Source organism: Gopherus flavomarginatus, chromosome 3 (assembly GCF_025201925.1).
Source record: "Gopherus flavomarginatus isolate rGopFla2 chromosome 3, rGopFla2.mat.asm, whole genome shotgun sequence".
Classification (NCBI taxonomy): Eukaryota; Metazoa; Chordata; order Testudines; family Testudinidae; genus Gopherus; species Gopherus flavomarginatus.
In genome coordinates, this window is record NC_066619.1 from 35,183,559 (window position 1) to 35,204,177 (window position 20,619).

General features: G+C 39.6%; 1 protein-coding gene across 2 annotated transcripts in view; it reads right to left on the minus strand.

Annotated features, from left to right (window-relative positions):
- The window catches only part of LOC127047925 (chondroitin sulfate proteoglycan 4-like), a 63,539-nt gene that overhangs the window by 23,120 nt on the left and 19,800 nt on the right, over positions 1-20,619 (minus strand). The window contains exons 2-6 of one of the 2 annotated variants that reach the window (XM_050946852.1): positions 20,328-20,491; positions 14,687-18,256; positions 13,167-13,637; positions 11,294-11,470; positions 1,120-1,318 (exon numbers count right to left, since the gene is read on the minus strand). In XM_050946852.1, the coding sequence (XP_050802809.1) occupies positions 1,120-1,318; positions 11,294-11,470; positions 13,167-13,637; positions 14,687-18,256; positions 20,328-20,491 (4,581 nt within the window). The remainder of the gene's footprint in view (positions 1-1,119; positions 1,319-11,293; positions 11,471-13,166; positions 13,638-14,686; positions 18,257-20,327; positions 20,492-20,619) is intronic. The other variant, XM_050946853.1, reaches the window with a different exon arrangement.

Consider the following 20,619-nt stretch of genomic DNA (forward strand, 5'->3'; position numbering starts at 1 on the left):
AGTCCCTTGAGATCCTTAACAAGAAGTGGTCAGAAACTCAGTTTTACGTCTCATTCAAAAGATGGCATCTTCAGCATCACCCTGTTCCCTAACACAATACGTGGGCATCAGTTCACTACTGACACAGAAGGAAAAGTACCATGTACTATGATACAGCCTTTCCTATCCCTCCACACAGCTAAAACTCATCAGGCTTCCATCTCACATCTCAATTACTGCAACATCCTTTTCTGTGGCCTTGACAAATGAAATCTTGTCCCGCTCATATCCATTCAGAATGCTGCTATGAGATCATTTTCCTAGCCTGTCACTTTCATCATGTTACCCCTCTCCTTGCAGTCCTTCACTGGCTCTTCTCTTCTCTATCAAACTTGACTTCACTTTCAGGGCTCTTCACAACCTATCTCCACCTGACATATCATCTCTCATTCAATACTGAGATATCGACTTCCACCTCCAATCAGCCCATGATGTCAGCCTGCATTGGTCACTTGTTAAATTTTCAAACAGGCATCGTCATGTTTTCACCCATGCCTCCTTTCACATCTGGAAGAAGCTTCCTAAAATCCTCAAAACGAGCTCATTATGCACCTTCAAAACCCTTCTTAAAACTCTCCCTTGCTGTGAGGCCTAAAGAAAGCGTGACAGTGGCTTGGCTGCTGCTGTGCTGAGACCAATGCCTATCATGCTGACCAATACTGTGTCACTGTTTCATTGTATTCCCGACAGTCTGCCTGTATCCAGCTGTTGTCTTATACTTAAATTTGTAAGCTTTTTGGAGACAGAACTGGTTTTTGTTCTGTCTTTGTACATCATGTAGCACAATGAGGTCCTGATCCATGATTAAGGCTGCTAGGTGCTATGGTAATACAAATCAATCAATACATCACTGAATTACCAATACTACTTCCTACAACACCTAGGTGTTTGCTGGAAGTTACCTACTCAGGTAAACACCTGAACTCTTCCCTGTTTTGCTTGTGAGATCATACGTCACTTAATTAGTGCTTCTAAAATTATATCATGTTACAAGAATATCTCCATGAGATTACATTTGTGAATATCCCCATAGGATTACATAACAGAATATTCCCACATGGTAGTTTTAGAACTACCTACCATTGTGTACAAACACCAGCTGTCCTTCCATTATATGAGCCTGGGTAAAATTAAGGATGCTTTTGTTTGGAGAAGACTTAAGAGCTAAGTGGCCATTGCTAGGTGGAGTAATAGAGTACACTAGCTCTGATGCTGAGGAGTCTTTATCTTCGGCACAAAGGTCATCAACTGTTATTTCCGTAACTGAGCCCACCCAAACCTTAAAAAACAAAAACAAAAAACAGATGAAGAAAAAATTACATGGATTGGATTGATTCACTGTATCTCATGTTGCTAAAACAGGTAACCCTGTAATCCAATATGGTTGCTGATCATTGACTGTAGTGTTTCATAGAAGATTAGGGTTGGAAGGGACCTCAGAAGGTCATCTAGTCCAACCCCCTGCTCAAAGCAGGGCCAATGTCCAGACAGATTTTTACCCCAGTTCCCTAAATGGTCCCTTCAAGGATTGAACTCACAACCCTGGGTTTAAGCAGGCCAGTGCTCAAACCACCGAGCTATCTCTCCCCCACATTCTGAAATTATTTAAAACTTCAAGGTATCAAGCAACACCAACAAACAACCTAATTAGTTTTAAGATGGAGCTTGATACGTTATATAATCCTGTTTACGAACAGGATTACATAATGTGGTTACCTGCAATAGCAGGGAACTGGACCAGGAAGATCCCTCCAGACCTGTGTCCATCAATCACCTCCTGCATAAATCAGTATTTCAGAGGGCAATGCAAATGTCTGACAGTGTCTGTACTCTGTCTCTGACAAATGCAGCAGTTTATTTCATGGAGTGTTAATGCCATGTCCTTTATCGTGAGCAAAACACTCAGTGCCCTCAACTTCCACTGCAATAAATGGCACTGGAGATGTCACAGATTTGGGCCATAAGAAAGACAACAGATTAAATACAATACAACTTCTAATAAAAAGGCAACAGTTTTTTAAACTAAATATTTCCTTTCAATTCCCATCTGCTCACAATATACACCAAGGGCTCAATCCTGTAAAGGACTGAATAGTTCTTGGAGGTACTGACTGCATGGAAGATGAAGGTACTCAGCATTACTGACAGTTGCTCAGCACTTTGAATCAAAGCCTAAACTAAGACAAAAAACTACCATTTGTGAACACAGCATAAAACCCACTACTTTGATTCTAGCAATTCTAGTGCAAACATGACACATGTCTCTCTGTCTTCAGGGCAGTGATAAGGCCGTAAGTACTGATATCCCAGGATGAGAGCATTCTGTGGGCTTCATTTAATTTTCGTGGTTATTTTCTGCTTTGAAAGTAAAGAGCAACTGTTGGCTTTACTTTTGTTCTGTTTGCATTTTTAATTATGGGTTAAGGTGCCTAGAGCTCAGGACAGGACATATCTATTATAAGCTGAAATCAAGTCCATAGACATGCAACACATGCACACCAACTCAATCCACGAAGAGTTGATTTATAATATAAAATCTTTGATAATCAACAGTTCTAGTTAAAGTGCAGAACAGATATCATAATGTACCTCTCTGACTTTTAGTTTATTACTAATAATATCTTATTGCATTTGATTCCATTGGCTTTTCTTGCCTCTGCCCAATTCCTGCTCTTTAATTCATTATCAATAGTTATTTGATGGTAAGGTTACATTAGCAGTTTAATGGGGGGGAAAATATGCTTGACAAAAGTTATTGCACTTCTCCTAAAAAATGACCACTATGTAAAGGTTTTATTGCCACTTGTTTGATGACTTGTGGCTACCCCAAACTCATGCCAATACTTTTATATCGCATCATCCTGTATATAGAAAAATATAATATATTGCATATAAATGGTAAAACACTAGGGAGAATATTTACAAAGGAGTATGCAAATATGTACCCATGTGTAACTCCAGTGCTAAACCTCTGTATGACTTACAAATTTTCCTCATTCAAACTTGAAAAATAATAGGGCTTTTTAGCTATAAAGATATTATTTATTCCATGCCTCCCCAGCACACTTACACACAATGCCTTTTTGTGCGCACGCTATGTGTTAAAATTCTCTGTGTGCCATATAATGTGATACATGAGGAATGAAAGGAGATCCATGAGCTGAAATGGAATGTAAGGAGGCAAACACTTGAAATACTGCAAATACTTTACAAGTACAAGTGACTTGTTTCCCACATCTATTTGCATCACATAGCGTGGAGATCAAGGTTTTCTTAAGAACAGAAGAACGAAAAAAATATGCAGAATTCCCGAGATGTTAGTTTTGCATTAATATTCTGCATTTGCCTAAAACATTCCACTATTACAGTACGCAGGAAGGTTCACGACCTTTCTTGCTGAGAAATGAAAAATACCCCGTTGACCTAATCCATAGTGCTCTGCTTTTAGAGATACCCTGTTAAGGAGAATTAATTAACAAGGATAATAACTGTTAAGATTTTTTTCATGAAAAATTCCACATATACAAAAATATAGCCACCTTGTGGCTACACTGAGGTACAGCCAGACCTCACCACTAATAAATCTTACTTAAATGCATAGATAAACGGGACCAGCAGAGTCAGGATTTTTATTTTCTTCAACCTGAATCCCCCTGATTTTTTCAAAAAATGCTGCTTAAAACATGCTTAAGTTTAAAGGCTTCTGTTTAAGACACAATGAAGTAAATGGGTTTCAAACATGTGCCTAATATTTACTATGTATTCAAGAGCTGTCATGAATAGGGACAAACTTAAGCCCATATTTGTGAGCTTTTCTGAATCAGAGCTCTCATCTGTTAGCTATTCTCTGAGAAGGTTTCTCTTTTTGATTGTTCAACTGGACTAAAAGTCCTAGCAATTCCCTTGTAATTGTTTAGAATACTTATGGTTTTAAGTTACAGAGTGAATTTAAAGACTAATTTCAGAGTAGCAGCCGGGTTAGTCTCTATCCGCAAAAAGAACAGGAGTACTTGTGGCACCTTAGAGACTAACAAATTTATCTGAGCATAAGCTTTCGTGGGCTACAGCCCACTTCATCGAAAGCATGCAGTGGAAAATACAGTAGGAAGATATATATATACACACTCAGAGAACATGAAACAATGGGTGTTACCATACACACTCTAACGAGAGTGATCAGCTAAGGTAAACTATTGCCAGCAGAAGAGAAGAAAAACTTTTTGTAGTGGTAATCAAAATGGTCCATTTTCAGCAGTTGACAAGAAGTTGTGAGGAACAGTTGGTGAGGGTGGGGGAATAAACATGGGGAAATAAACTTACTTTGTGTAATGACCCATCCACTCCAAGTCTTTATTCAAGCCTAATTTAATGGTGTCCATTTTGCAAATTAATTCCAATTCAGCAGTCTCTCATTGGAGTCTGTTTTTGAAGTTTTTTTGTTGTAATATTGCAACTTTTAGGTCTGTAATCGAGTGACCAGGGAGACTGAAGTGTTCTCCAACTAGTTTTTGAATGTTATAATTCTTGACGTCTGATTTGTGTCCATTTATTCTTTTATGTAGAGACTGTCCGGTTTGGCCAATGTACAAAGCAGAGGGACATTGCTGGCACATGATGGCATATATCACATTGACAGATGTGCAGGTGAACAAGCCTCTGATAGTGTGGCTGATGTGATTAGGTGCTATGATGGTGTCACCTGAATAGATATGTGGACAGAGTTGGCAATGGGCTTTGTTGCAAGGATAGGTTCCTTGGTTAGTGTTTTTGTTGTGTGGTCTGTGGTTGCTGGTGAGTATTTGCTTAAGGTTGGGGGGCTGTCTGTAAGCAAGGACTGGCCCATCTCCCAAGATGTGTGAGAGTGAGGGATCGTCCTTCAGGATAGGTTGTAGATCCTTGATGATGCACTGGAGAGGTTTAAGTTGGGGGATGTAGGTGATGGCTAGTGGCTTTCTGTTACTTTCTTTGTTGGGTCTGTCCTGTAGTAGGTGACTTCTGGGTACTCTTCTGGCTCTGTCAATTTGTTTCTTCACTTCAGCAGGTGAGTACTGTAGTTGTAAGAACACTTGATAGAGATCTTGTAGGTGTTTGTCTCTGTCTGAGGGGTTGGAGCAAATGCAATTGTATCATAGCGCTTGGCTGTAGACAATGGATCATGTGATGTGGTCTGAATGAAAGCTGGAAGCATGTAGGTAAGTATAATGGTCAGTAGGTTTCCAGTATAGGATGGTGTTTATGTGATGTGACAAAGTTCCTCCTCTACCTTGGTGGGTCCTGCACTTATTGGCAGATTTGCATACTTTAGTGATCTTCCCCTCTGGTGGAACCCACAGTCTGGGTCAATTCCTCCTGTATCTGATCAGCAGTTGGGACGTTTGGGGGGAACCCGGACCTGCCCTCTACTCCGGGTTCCAGCCCAGGGCCCTGTGAATTGCAGCTGTCTATAGTGCCTCCTGTAACAGCTGTATCACAGCTACAACTCCCTGGGCTACTTCCCCATGGCCTCCTCCAAACATCTTCTTTATTCTCATCACAGGACCTTCCTCCTGGTGTCTGATAAGGCTTGTACTTCTCAGTCCTCCAGCAGCACATCCTCTCACTCTCAGCTCCTTGCGCCTCTTGCTCCCAGCTCCTCACACGCCACGCACAAACTGAAGTGAGCTTCTTTTTAAACCCAAGTGCCCTGATTAGCCTGCCTTGATTGGCTGCAGGTGTTCTAATCAGCCTGCCTGCCTTAATTGGTTCTAGTAGCTTCCTGATTACTCTAGTGCAGCCCCTGCTCTGGTCACTCAGGGAACAGAAAACTACTCATCCAGTGACCAGTATATTTGCCCTCTAACAGACTCCTGTACGCCACTGGCCTGGGTCTGTCACAGTGGCCATCGCTAATTAGCACTGTAGTGTCCAGGAAGTGGATCTCTTGTGTGGACTGGTCCAGGCTGAGGTTGATGGTCAGGTGGAAATTGTTGAAATCCTGGTGGAATTCCTCAAGGGCTTCTTTTCCATGGGTCCAGATGATGAAGATGTGTCAATGTAGCACAAGTAGAGCAGGGGCCTTAGGGGATGAGAGCTGAGGAAGAGTTGTTCTAAGTCAGCCATAAAAATGTTGGCATACTGTGAGGCCATGTGGGTACCCATAGCAGTGCCACTCATTTGAAGGTATATATTGTCCCCAAATGTGAAATAGTTATGGGTGAGGACAAAGTCACAAAGTTCTGCCACCAGGTTCGCCGTGACATTATCGGGGATACTGTTCCTGATGGTTTGTAGTCCATCGTTGTGTGGAATGTTGGTGTAGAGGGCTTCTACATTCATAGTGGCTAGGATGGTGTTTTCAGGAAGATCACCAATGGACTGTAGTTTCCTCAGGAAGTTAGTGGTGTCTCGAAGAAGCTAGGAGTGCCGGTAGCGTAGGGCCTGAGGAGGGAGTCTACATAGCCAGACAATCCTGCTATCAGGGTGCCAATGCCTAAGATGACGGGGCATCCAGGATTTCCAGGTTTATGGATCTTGGGTAGCAGATAGAATATCCCTGCTCGTGGTTCTAATGGTGTGGATTTGCTCTTGTGCTGTTTCAAGGAGTTTCTTGAGCAGATGGTGTAGGTACTTTTGGTAACCCTCAGTGGGATCAGAGGGTAATGGCTTGTAGAAGGTGGTATTGGAGAGCTGCTTAGCAGCCTCTTGTTCATATTCTGACCTATTTATGATGACGACAGCACCTCCTTTGTCAGCTTTTTTGATTATGATGCCAGAGTTGTTTCTGGGGCTGTGGATGGCACTGTGTTCTGCATGGCTGAGGTTATGGGGCAAGTGATGCTGCTCTTCCACAATTTCAGCCTGTGCACGTTGGCGGAAGCACTCTATGTAGAAGTCCAGTCTGTTGTTTCGACCTTCAGGAGGAGTCCACCCAGAATCCTTCTTTTTGTAGTGTTGGTAGGAAAGTCTCTGTGTGCTAGTATGTTGTTCAGAGGTGTGCTGGAAATGTTCCTTGAGTCAGAGACGTACAAAATAGGATTCCAGGTCATCGCAGAACTGTATCATGTTCGTGGGGGTGGAGGGGCAGAAGGAGAGGCCCCAAGATAGGACAGACTTTTCTGCTGGGCTAACAGAATAGCTGGAAAGATTAACAATATTGCTGGGTGGGTTAAGGGAACCACTGTTGAGACCCCTTGTGGTATGTAGTAGTTTAGATAGTTTAGTGTCCTTTTTTCTTTGCAGAGAAGCAAAGTGTGTGTTGTAAACTTGTCCAGTTTTTGTAAAGTTCAGCCAGGAGGAAGTTTGTGTGGAAGGTTGGTTTTTTATGAGAGTATGACATTTTAAACCGAACAATCTCTACATAAAAGAATAAATGAACACAAATCAGACGTCAAGAATTATAACATTCAAAAACCAGTTGGAGAACACTTCAATCTCCCTGGTCATGCGATTACAGACCTAAAAGTCACAATATTACAATAAAAAAACTTCAGAAAGACTCCAGCAAGAGACTGCTGAATTGGAATTAATTTGCAAAAAGGACACCATTAAATTAGGCTTGAATAAAAACTATTTCCTCATGTTTATTCCCCCCCTCACCAACTGTTCCTCACAACTTCTTCTCAACTGCTGAAAATGGACCATTTTGATTACCACTACAAAAAGTTTCTCTCTCTCCTGCTGGTAATAGTTCACCTTAACTGATCACTCTCGTTAGAGTGTGTATGGTAACACCCATTGTTTCATGTTCTCTGAGTGTGATATATATATCTTCCTACTGTATTTTCCACTGCATGCTTCCGATGAAGTGGGCTGTAGCCCATGAAAGCTTATGCTCAAATAAATTTGTTAGTCTCTAAGGTGCCACAAGTACTCCTGTTTTTTAAAGACTAATGTTTCTCATATTAATAAAACTTTTCAAATCTGTTATGTTCATGCAAATATTGCAGAATGATACAGAAGTTCAAAAAAAGGAAAATCCAATAGACTTCATCCCTTTAAAAACAAAACAGCACCCCACACAAACACTGAAGGGGGAAAAACCTGCTCTGTTCACCACCCTGATAACAATCATAAATACTGTGGTTTAAAGAAAGAATGTTGAGGAGGCCTCAGAAGTGAGGGAAATGGAGTCAAAGAAATCGCTTTACATTTGAGTAGGTAAGTGTGACAGTTTGTTGTGTTTGGCAAAAAGTCCCATTACAAGATTAAAAATTTAACTTCAGTATCCACCTGGAGACCACCAAGAGTATAATACTTACTTCCATAGGGGCCCTCTGTTGCTAATAAAGGGAACTGATACTTTTAACGTTTTTGTTCTGCTTTGTTACTGACTTAGCTGTTCTTTTAAGAGCTTTGTTACACTCCAATCCTGCAAGCTTGCTCATGTGTTTAGCTTTATGCACTGTGAGGAATCCTACTGAGGTAAACAGTGTGTAAAGTTATAATATGAACAACTGTTTGCAGGATCAGGACCATAGTCTGTAGTAGGCAACATGACCAAATCTATTGCTTGAAATCCAAAAGTTTCTTCCAAGAAAGGTTATCCTCTAGACAAGGGCTTGCAACAAGGTCAACAAAGTGGTTTTCAGGGATTTTCATTCAGCTTTGTAAATTTACTTCTTTATCTCTAAAAAGGTATAAATTAAGCCAGGGCTATTGTATTTAAAATACATAGATTTCTACAAGCAGGTTAAAATTCAACAGCTAGCAATACGAGATACCTGGATGAGCAAGGACAGCCTGGCTGGAACCTAGAATTTAGCAAGTTTCACCCTAGGTAAGCACTGCCTTGGAACTCCCAGCGGATAATAGTCAGTCAGTACTGAACCAGGCAGCCGGTTCAAGAAAAATCTTTATAATCCAATTTTTCCCCATCTATTTTAGGCATTCAGCTTGGTTTAAAGTGATTGTTTGGAATAAATCATAATCTCCAGCTTTGTATAGTGTGCACATAACTATCAGAAATGCAGTAGTTCTGTATTTTAGTACCCTACTGCTGCACAAGAACAGAGTATGTAAGCACAGTAAAGGGTCAAGTGGGACAAGCAAAACAACAGTCATGAATACAAGAACCGTGGGTTTGGTGTAGGCAGGCTGCCCAGTTGAGTGAATAGCATTTTATCTATGTTCTGAACGACTGACATATTTCAGGATTAGATTGAAAAGTTGTGTCATTTATTTATGTTTTAAAATAAAGGTAAATTTTGGGTCTGCCAACCAACTTCATGTGTTCCTATGAAGCCGGGACCTAAGAATCATTATAAAAAAATCAATGTGCTGTGCTGCTGGGTCTCAATTCTGTCAAAGGATAATTCTTCAAAGCAATTATATGCATGGAAAGAGAAATCAGGAAGTAGCCTTGGTGGACATCTTTCCCCTGGGTGTATTACTAGATTACAGTTAATACCCACTGTGTTGACGCCTGAAGAACCCCACCAGTGGATAATTATGCTCCCCAGCAGGAGTTTATTGTGTAATACTCCTTCTTTGAGAAAACTGCCAAATTGTCAGGACTCAGCATGGTGTAAAAGCCTAATATCTATGGTGCACTGTGGTATGGATGGATGCCTGCAGTGGGTAAATGCCATCACTGTGAAGTCCAACACTGCCAAAACTGATTATATTCTTTTTTCTTCTGTGAAAAGGTTTATGGATGATGGTAAAATGTGGTAATCCCTACAGTACTCAATCTGTCTACACAATACTCAAATACCATTCATACTCAGGATTAAATGCAAACATGTTTTAAAAGTTGTAATTTGTAAATTGCACTGTACTATACTAGGGCTGATGCACTATGTAAATATCTAACATTATCCTCCTTCAAATCCCTCCTTTAAAAAACTCTTCTCTGGTGTCATGCCTACAATAAACTTGCAACTCATGTACTGTTAGACAGCTGATAGGCCTTGACTACCATTTTTCAAGACAATCAATATCATTTTATGATCTGTGCTCCCACCCCTCACCCCTTTATGTTTGTTTTAGTCACCAGTCATCTAGTCTTCAGGACAGGACCGTCTCCTATGTTTTTACAGTGCCTAGGACAAGAGGGCTCCAGCCTGCAGGCACTGTTGTAATATAGATAATAATCCTCTCACATTTATGTAAATCTGGAATTATACCACTGAAGCGAATGAAGCCACACCAATACAAAATAGGGATGAGAAGAAACCATCCTTTATTCCTTGCAATATAGAATGGTTGGTTAAATGCTATATATGGTTACTACGAGAAAAAAATAGACCAATTCTACAATCTTCAATTCCACAAGTTCTTTGGGAACTATGCAAAGAAAGCAGGCTTTGGGTGTTTCAGAATATTATCTTTAATTCATATTTAACAACCACAACCCAACAAACCTACAGTAACAGACAGTAGTAGCTCCAGTCTCTCTAGTAATATTGTGAGGAGTGGTTCTATTTTGGACCCTCACTGTATAATACAATATTATTATTTTTATTAGGACTTTTTAAAAGATCTGCATACGTTTTCTGAGAGAAACTTTCATGTCTCCTATTAGAAATATCAGATTCTTAGTCAATTCCCTAAAGCATAGTAAGTGGGTGAAATTCTGTTCTCTTACACCTATGCTATCTCCACTGACTTCAGTGGGGGCTGCAGAGACAGAAAGAGCAGAATTAATCTCAGTGGACCTGATCCTCAGGAATAGTTCAGAGGTGCTAGGCATAGAATCCGAGGGATGGTGCAAAAATAATCTGAAGCCACCTTTATGGTCCCTCAATCCTGAAGCCTGCCAAAGGCCAATGCCTCAGGACTCCTCTGACTTATGCTGGCTAGTAACTTCATCCAAGTTGCCATTACTTCTGGCAGGGAATGTTAAAAGACAGCAGTGCTCCACCCATACACCTTTCACCACCATGTGTCTCATGTCAAGGCCAAGAGGAGGTAGTGGCACAGATCCAGCTATAAGGCCCTAGGCCACTCAGGGATTCCTCTTAGACAAAAGGAATCATCAGCCAGCCTCTTAGGTGAGCTTAAGGTCTGCTTTGCACCATCAGGACAGCACAACACAAACTTAGCAAGAGCCAGGATCCGATTCCGTATGTACAAACAATTGTCATAGTATCCACTCTATCTACAGAGCCTATCACCATGGTATTTAAGCACCACAACTGGCTTCTAGTACATAGCATATATTTCCAGGTTTACACATATCTATCTCTATTCTGTGTGTGATTACAGTCCTATACAATAACGTTAGGTTAAAAATGAAGATTTTAAAATTATAAAGATGAAAGTGTGAAGAACTTACCCTAAGTATTTTGTTTGTACTTATAACAGGAGCTTCATCGTTTACTGACGTAACGGTCACAAATATAGTTTGGGGCAAACTTTGTTTCCACAGTTCTGTGTTATTTGCTATGACAGTAAAATTGTCACTCACCCCCTCACTGTCATCATGAATATAGTAGATTAATTCTTGCTCTACCTGAAAAATAAATGGACTGAAAATTAAAAAAATTAAAACAAAAAATATTTTGAAATTTTAAACAAAAAGCATTCAACCATTCCAGCTCTGCAATAATTCTTTTTCAGCCTTCATGACCCCATTCTTCTCCCACTGATGCACACTCTTCTATCTCTAGCATATCAGATTGCATATAGGCATTTGGTTATTCTGAAATAACCTCAGATATAGTGAGGCACATATGCAACTGTATCAGAAGGTCAAAGACAAACCAATAAATCCCAAAGAACTCATATAAAAACAGCTAAAGCACAGTTAACTGATTTTCAAAAGTGAACCCTCTTAAGTGTTTCATTTTTATATAGAAGAGGAAAAATGACTTAAGATATCACTATCTGCAGCTGAAAGTCAAATTTCTGTGTTTGGGCTATAAAAATTAAAAATCTATATTCATTAACATTTTTCAAAGGTTAACACATTTCAGTTTATGCATTTTGAAACAAGCTAAATATTGAAACTTTCAAATTAGAGAGTTTTCATTCAGATGTAAAATGACCCTCAATTACGTTGGCAGTGTAAGATACCTGGCAGGCTTCTGCTCATTTTGAATTGTTGGCTTATTACATCCCATGCCATTTAAGACAATTTACTATATTCAGGAGTCTGAAAAGTAGTATAAAATCATATATATTCATATTTGGGCAGCAGTTATCCCACTGGAATATGACATATCAAAATAATACATAATGTGGATCTTTACTTTCAAGTAAGCATATTAAGGAATATATATGTTTTTATGTGCATCTAACTCCCGTAACTCTGGTGTAGATTTTTGAAAGGAGAAAATACTTTGCAAACCATCAGTACTTTATTTTGCAGTATGAAACCATTATTATTTGAAACTAGTGAATCACAAAACATCTTGCCATAACTCCTGCTCATGCCCCATGCCAACGGATGGGGTGGATTCTACATCACTTGAAGTCTTTAAATAAAGATTGAATGTCTTTCTTAAAAACACCTTCCAGCACAACCACAAGTATGGGCTTGATGTAGGAATTACTTTGTGAAATAATGTGCCCACTGTTATGCAGGAGACCAGACTAGAACATTATAATGGTCTGTTCTGGCCTTAAAAACACATGATTTTGAGACCCTCAACTGGCTTTCTGACCTTTTCCATAGCCTTTTAAGGCTACACAAAACTTATTTCCACTTGTATCTTATCATGTAATCTCCACGTTCTCTGCTCCACCAACAACGCCGATATTTGTCCACTTCCCCACAAAGCACATCCAAGGTTTATTCCTTGCCACTAGTTTGACATTTACTCAGAACTAGACTGAAAAACAATGTCCTCCCCCTCAATCCTGCTACTTCTACCATGACTTTTGCAGGAAACTGCCAACTAATAATGGCTAAATAGGGCCTATTAGGGAATTGTGACATATCTTATGTGTATCTTGCAGCTGCAGGCATATAAAAACACGTCTACCTGTCATTGTTTCCTTCATTCTCCCTTCCCCATTTCATCTTGTCTTCAACAGTAATCTCCTCAGGTAAAGGACTGTCCTTTATTGAGCTTGTACAGTGCCTAGCACAAAGGAACCCTGACTTGCAGGTGTGACTGCAATACAAATAATTATCAGCATTTAAAAAAAAAAACACAAACAAAAAAGGACTGACATTTAGATCAAGCTTACCATAGTCACATTACCTGTTTTTTGGTAAATTTGGTTAACTTTACTCCAGGAAAGCGAGAGTTTCCAACATGCCCATTCTTTGGTGGCTCAACTAAAATAAATTCACAACTGAGTCCAGTGAAATGCTGATTAGAAATTTTTAGATAGTCTTCCACCAGAGCTTTAGAACCACCTTCTATTACTGTAAAGTTCTGCACTTCTAATGGAATCAGCTTAGGGATGATGTCTACAGAGATTTCTATTCCACTGACCACTCGAATGCCATTGGTCACATCCAACGAAAAATGGTCTTGTAGCTGGTCAGAAACTGTCTGCACATACTGAACGTTGCCATCATCAATATCTTGCTGGGTAAAGGTCAAAACTGGCTTTTGTTCTGCACCAAGGTAACCTTCTTCTGATGCAAACTTCCGAATGTATCCATGCACTGGAAGAGCCCTTAATGTGAACACTATCTCTGATGGAGAACTGTTTTCATGTACAACCTTAAATTTACACACACACAAAAAGTCATTAAAGTAAAAACAAGCCAATTTTGTCTTTAATTCTATTCTGAATTTCTCACTTTTAATCCTGGGACAGTAAATCATGGATTATTTATCCACCCATTTGGCTGGAATTCTCTATTTATAAACATTTATAAACATCTGCAAATGTCTAGCACAACGCATTTCCAGTATTACGTTGAGTATGTTAGGTAATACTGCATGAGAAAGTGTTTCAAAACCCAAAACATGTCCCATAAGATCTCTCAACTGAAAAAACAAAAACAAAAAACATGATGAGTTAATTATCTAAGAACTGTGGAATGCTGCTTGGAATGTGATTTCACAATCAGCACAATAATGTGCAACATAAGCCTCCTTGTGGTAGTTACTTTAATGATGAAAATGATCCCAATAGGTGCAGAGAAAAATATTAAACAGAATAGGCCAAAGCTAATGCTTCTGAACTGATGCTTTTAAAACTCCAAGCCATATCCTCAGCTTGTGTAACTGGTATAGCTCCAATCAGACTCTTTGTATTTAAGCAAATACTTTGGATACAGTTTAAGTTTTCCCCCCCAATATTTGTTATTGGTTCTTCTACCATTAAATGTGAACTGCAAATACATTGATAAATGTATTTAAAACTGTCTGGTTTTCTTGTAGCGTTGATATATACAGTGTCTCTGCAGCGTCTCTGCAGCTTAATTTTTTTCAAGTACGCAGGGAATCGAAGCCTATGGTCTCTGTCTTATTTTAACAGATAGATTTGTTTTTTCTTTCTAGTGATGGAGGAATGCTAGTGTCAGAGTGCGGGGCTACCTGAAGTCTATAACCCTTTCTGCACTGAGGCCAGCAGATTCTCAAGTGCGGATACCATAATTGGAGTTACTCTTCAAAATTAATATCTAGCAATAATTCAAGTTAGTTACGTTAAAGATGACGGTTTTGTGGAACCGAGACATTAAAAGGGCTTGCTGTGTCTGGGAAACAGGAATAAAGAAGAAAATCCATTACAGATAGAAGATTAAAGCTAAATTTTAACTCACCTGCAATTTCCCCTTACTGATTTTAACTGGTTTTCCTTCTTCAACTAAGAGGTTGTTATTGTGTACAATCTTTGGTGGACGTTGATGGCTTTCCAAGTACATACGAACATGCATTCCAGCATCCTGGTGGATATCCTTAGCATAAACTGTAAAGTTAAATGTGTCAACCAGGTTGTTACTGTCATCATGCCTATAAATCACATGTCCCCTTTTTAGGTCAAGTTGGGTAAAGGAATCTGTTGCTAGATTATTTACAAAGATTCTTCCATGTTTTGGAGATAAGAATAACTCATAAGTAATCTCGTGATCCCTTCTAATGTCTTGGTTTGTGATGGCACTAAGGTTAGTTGTTGTAATAGTTCTCTCTTTTCCTTTTTGGACCAATAAGCCTGTATTGTTTGCTAGTCTAACATAGGGATCTGAAGCACTCACTTCTAGAAGAGAAGACGTGTAGTGTTTGCCATCAGTTACAAATAACACAAAGCGCCCATAATCTGCACCACTATGTGTGAACAGGACTCGCTTTTGCTCCAGGTCCTCTTGTTTGAATTGATAGAGTCTATGAGTGTTATCATTCACTAGAGTCAAGTCTCCATTAGGAATGCCACGCCTAGTGTACAGCAACTGCCCGTCATCAAAATCAGAATCAGGATCATGGTAGCATAGGTCTGCCAAGGTCAATAAGCGCTGCCCATTCTTAACCACATGAAATACCTTATCAACCACACGTACTGGTTTCTCATCATTCTTCAGCTCAACAGAAATATTAAATCTTATCTCTGCTGATAAAGGTTCTGTTCCAGCAGCAGAGCTCATCCATTCTCCTGATTCTCTGGTGGATGCTATGACAAGAAATTCATCGTACATGGTCTCAGTGTCATCATGGACATACATAACGCGTTCACCCATTATATCTTGGTTACTGAAAGTGGTGAGGTTATCATTACTCTCTGGTGAATCTGAAAAATTAATGAGTTTTAATTTCCCATGTTGAGGACTCTTTGTAACTTTATATTGAAAGGCCTTATTATCCATGGTTTGTGCAAACAATCTGCTTTTTGTTATTAGCGCTCCTTCACCTTCAGTTATGGTCAAGCCATTGTTTGTCAAAATAATGCTTGTCAGCTCTGCTTTAATGTTGATTTTGAAATCATACACATTTGACTCCAAATACTTTGTAAAAACTAGGAATCTAAATGAATCCTGAGTGTTCTCATGGGGTCTGTTAATTAATTCATATTCTACTTCATGGTCTATAATGCTTTTTTGGCTAAAAGTTGAATTTTTTTTCAAAGCTTGGTTCTTAAGGAGCATTTGCCCTTTCTTGGGTAAGGACAACAACTTATAATTAAGTTCATTTTCAGGTATTTCTATATCCATCATCACAGCAAAAAGATTATCTGAATTCAGACATTTCTTTTTTGTTTTTTCAATTTCTAGAGGAACATGTTTCAATAAATTATACCTCAACCATTTCACTGTGATTGGAAACATAAGCTCATCACTGATTGTGTTTCCAATGTGAACCTTAAATTTAAAGTGATCTGTAACGTTTTCCAGCTGCAATGCTTTGAAAATACTACAGTACCTCACCCGGCTGCGCTCAATAGAGCGCTGAGAAAAAATGTTTACTTGCTTCCACTCTCTGCTAGAATGCTGCCTTTGAATTTCACCAAATTGGGGTGATTCTGTGATCTCATATCGTATCTCCATCTCTTGCTGGATGGCATTTGTTTCAACTGCCAAGTGGCTGAGTGTGATCAAAGCTGCACTGCCTTGTAGCACTTTTATTCCTGTGTTATTGACCACTTTATAATCCAAAGGAACAGCCATGACACGCAACACAACTGTGTTGCTCATTTTCTCTCCATCACTTGCTCGCAGCACAATTCTCGAGTTCTTGACCCCAGTGTGGACAAAGAAAATGTTGCCTTCTTTTAAGTCCTCATTAGAAAAAGTAATAATGGCTCTCCCGGGATTCTTGGAATTTTCTAAAAATCCTGCATCTGTATTCACATTTCCAAGTACTGAAAGACTGAGATTGGCAGAGTCTGTGTCTTGATCTGAAACCTTTATTACATCAGCAGTCAAGCGTTTCTTTGAGTTCTCAAACAAAAGAAATAAGTTTCCCACAGGGAGCATAAGTTCAGGAACATCATTTGTCGGAGTGATGGTAATCCTAAAAACATATTGCTCATGTCCTTGCAGATATGGAGGTATGTCCTTTTTACTACTGGCAGAAATGGAAAAAGTAAAATTATCGTAAGTGTCCTCAGAACCATCATGGACATATAGCACTCTTCCTTGCCATAGGTCTAACATTGTAAATGTGCCCTTCTCCTGCTCTGGTTCAACCCCTAACCTCAAGTAACCATGAGAGGGCTGCTCCTTTATTTTAAAAAAGATCTGTGACTGACGAACCCCTAATTTCTTAAACTCTAAATTTACTTTAATATGTTTAGATTCAAGTGGAGCTTGTCCACCCTCTGAGACAATCAAGTTATTTAGAACCAAGAAATGGCCACTATCCTCTTTGCCTTGGGGTTTGGAGATTTCAGGAAAATTGACAGAAGTGGAGGCTGCTGTTACAAGAGGAGTCTTTTCTGTTGTCACTACAAAAGAATTTGTCTTAAAAGAATTCTCTGTTTTGCATCCAGCTGAAATGTCCTTTGTAACCAGAACATTCTTTAATGATCTCTTTTCTGAATTGGCTTTCAGGTCTCTTATGCAACCTTTGAAGGATCCTCCTCTGGCATATTTTCCAGAAACTGAGGTTAGCTCTAACTTTATCACTTCTACCCGTGTGCTGTCATCTACACCACCTACAAAGAGTGGCCCTTTAAGAAGGGGTATCTTGCTGTGGGAAGGTAGTGATGTTTTCACTGTTTCTCCATCTAACATCAGCTGCAAATATTGTGCGGTAAATTTTAACTCAATGGAGTGCCACTTATTATCACTGACTGACTTAAGAGAAGAAAGCTGCATTCTACTTTTACTCTTTCCAATATGGGCCTTAATTAGTCCACTCTCAATTTCCATTGCAATGAAATCTCCTGCTTGTCCAGAATGATAAAGCAGCAAGCCTCGCTGAGCTGAGGTCTGTATTGCACACTCTAAGCATCCTTCACCCTGGACATTCCACAGCTGGAAAGAAACATAGGATTTGGAACTAAAGAAACTGATAGGCTCATCTTCACTTGCAAAGAATTCATCACTGCATCCCAGTGACACTTCATGAACATTTCTGAACCCAGGATAAGGTCTGAGGGACGTTAAGATCTCATGCTGATTGAATAACACATCATCGATACATCCTCGGAAATTGGTTAGTGCTCTATCAAGGTAAGGAACATCAAGGGTACCGCTCCCACCAACATAAAGTCCACGTTCAATATTTAATTGATATAGAATCCCAGGCATTTTTGTACTAGTTCTATAATGTTTATCAAGTACCAGTGTGACATTATCATTTTCATGATATAATTCAGCCAGGTGCCAGGCTAAATCATTTAGCCTGGAGCTCTGTTGAGAATGCAGCACTCGTTCCCCTGCTCCAAAGTTCATTCTCAACTGTAAGAGACAAAATTTTAATGATGAATATCAGTAAGTGCATGGATGATAATTAAACTAATTGTGTGTGTCTCAAAGAAACAAGTAATACTTAATGCTTTAGCAGCTGCTCAACTTAAGTTTCAATCACTGCATTTTCAAACTATGAGCACAAATGCATTTATTATTTTTATGGATTTGCTAACACCACCACATCAAATCCAAACCCAAACCCATTATACATTTTGGGAAGGTTTACCTGCCAACACAATTTTAGTCTTGGTCAGATGCAAACCCAGGAAGTGACTATTTCCAGTTATATGACCAAAATTTACAAGAGCCCAAGGTGAGCATAAAGTGCAAGGTCATGCATGAATTCCTGCTATAAGTTGGGAGCTCAACAGTTGAAAGTGAAAGAGGAGGAAAGACACACAAGTATATAAATTGATCACAAGATGACTATGAGCTACTAATGTGATGCGTCTGTGGAAAAGACAAATGCAGTCTTAGCACATGTTAGGTGAGATATTTCCAGTAGCGATAGGACAAGGTACTGGTAAGATCTCATTTTGAATATTGTGTACAACTGTGCTCACCCAAATTGAAGAAAGAGTAATTCAAACTTGAACAGGTGCAGAGAAAGGCTACTAGGATGATCAGAGGAATGACAACCTATCTTATAACAGGAGACTAAAAGAGCCTGGCTTGCTTAGCCTAGCAAAAAGAAGGCTGAGAAGGGATTTAATTGCTCTCTATAAGTTTATCAAGGAGATAAACATCAGGGCAGAGAAGAGCTATTTAAGATAAAGAACAATGTTGGCATGGCATAAGAACAAACGGGTAATAACTGGCTATGAATAAATTTAGGCTGGAACTTTGACAAAGGTTGCTAGCCACCTGAGGAGTGAGATTCTGGGAGTAGTGGGGGCAAACAACTCAATCAGTTTTAAGATAGTTGTTGATAAAAGTATGAATGGGACTGTACAACAAGGTTGCCTGCAGTGCTGTGGGGGCTGCCTTTGACAGTTCTGGGGGTCCCTTTATGTCTTATGTTCCTAAAATCTCATGCTTCAGCTAGACACCTGTGGGGCCAGGAAGGGAATTTTCACTTCAGTATATTCTGGGAGGGGGGGAAGGGATTGTCTCCTTCCTCTCAAGCATCAGAGATGGCCGTAGCTGGAGACAGGACATTAGATAGGCAGGATCAGGGCTCTGAGGTAGCACCTAGCATTCTCTCTCATAGATGCTTGGCGTACTGGTTCTTGTTCACATGGTTAGGGTCTAACTGACTGCCATATTCAGGGTTGGGAAGGAATTTCCCCCCTGGTCAGACCTTGCAGAATTTTTGCCTTTCTGTAGCATGGATGTGGTTCACTTGCCACGATTATCTGGGTACAGCAGAACCTCAGTTACAAACACCTCAGGAACGGAGGCTGTTCGTAACTCTATAATGTTTGTAACTCTGAACAAAATGCTACGGTTGTTCTTTCAAAAGCTTACAGTTGAACATTGACTTACTACAGCTTTGAAACTTTACTACGCAGAAGAAAAATGCTGCTTTTAATCATCTTAATTTAAATGAAACAAGCACAGAAAATTTCCTTACTTTGTCAAATCTTTTCTTAAACTTTCCCTCTATTTTTTCAGTAGTTCACATTTAACACAATACTGTACAGTATTTGTGTTTTGTTATTGTTTTTTGTCTCTGCTGCCTGATTGTGTATTTTTGGTTCCAAATGAGGTGTGCGACTGACCGGTCAGTTCATAACTGTGATGTTCTTAACTCTGAGGTTTTACAATATATCTTACTTTACCAATTTCCTGCCATTGCACGGGCCTCAGGCATTGGTACACCTTGGTCCCTCCTCTTCTCTGCTTGCAACACACAACGGTTTAGTCTCCTGAGAACTGTAGTGCTTTAGTCTAATTCTGGTTGTTGGGCAAGGTGCAGAGGTGGCTGCATGGAGTTTAGTGGCCTGTGATATACAGAAGGTCAGACTAGATGACTTTGTGGTCCCGCTATGACTCCAAAGACAAACACTAGGCAAACCAGTACCTGTGCTCTCTATTTTTTATAATTAAAAAATCACACCTGTAAATATCCTGAGTGCAGTTCCACCGAAAAATGATCCTCGTTTCCAGCTGCAAGAAAAAGCAATCCATGTGGCTTGCTGGTTCGAAATCGTAACTGCAATGATGTTCGAGTGGATGATTCTGCAATGTTCAACTCCACGTAGCTATCACCATAAAATGATACTAAAAGAAAAAAAAGAAAGAGAGACTTACAATATATGTACTTTTGCAAAATGCCTCCTCCTCCTTACCATACACACACACACACACACTGGGTATCTACTATATCCGAAAATGAATAGTAAGAATTA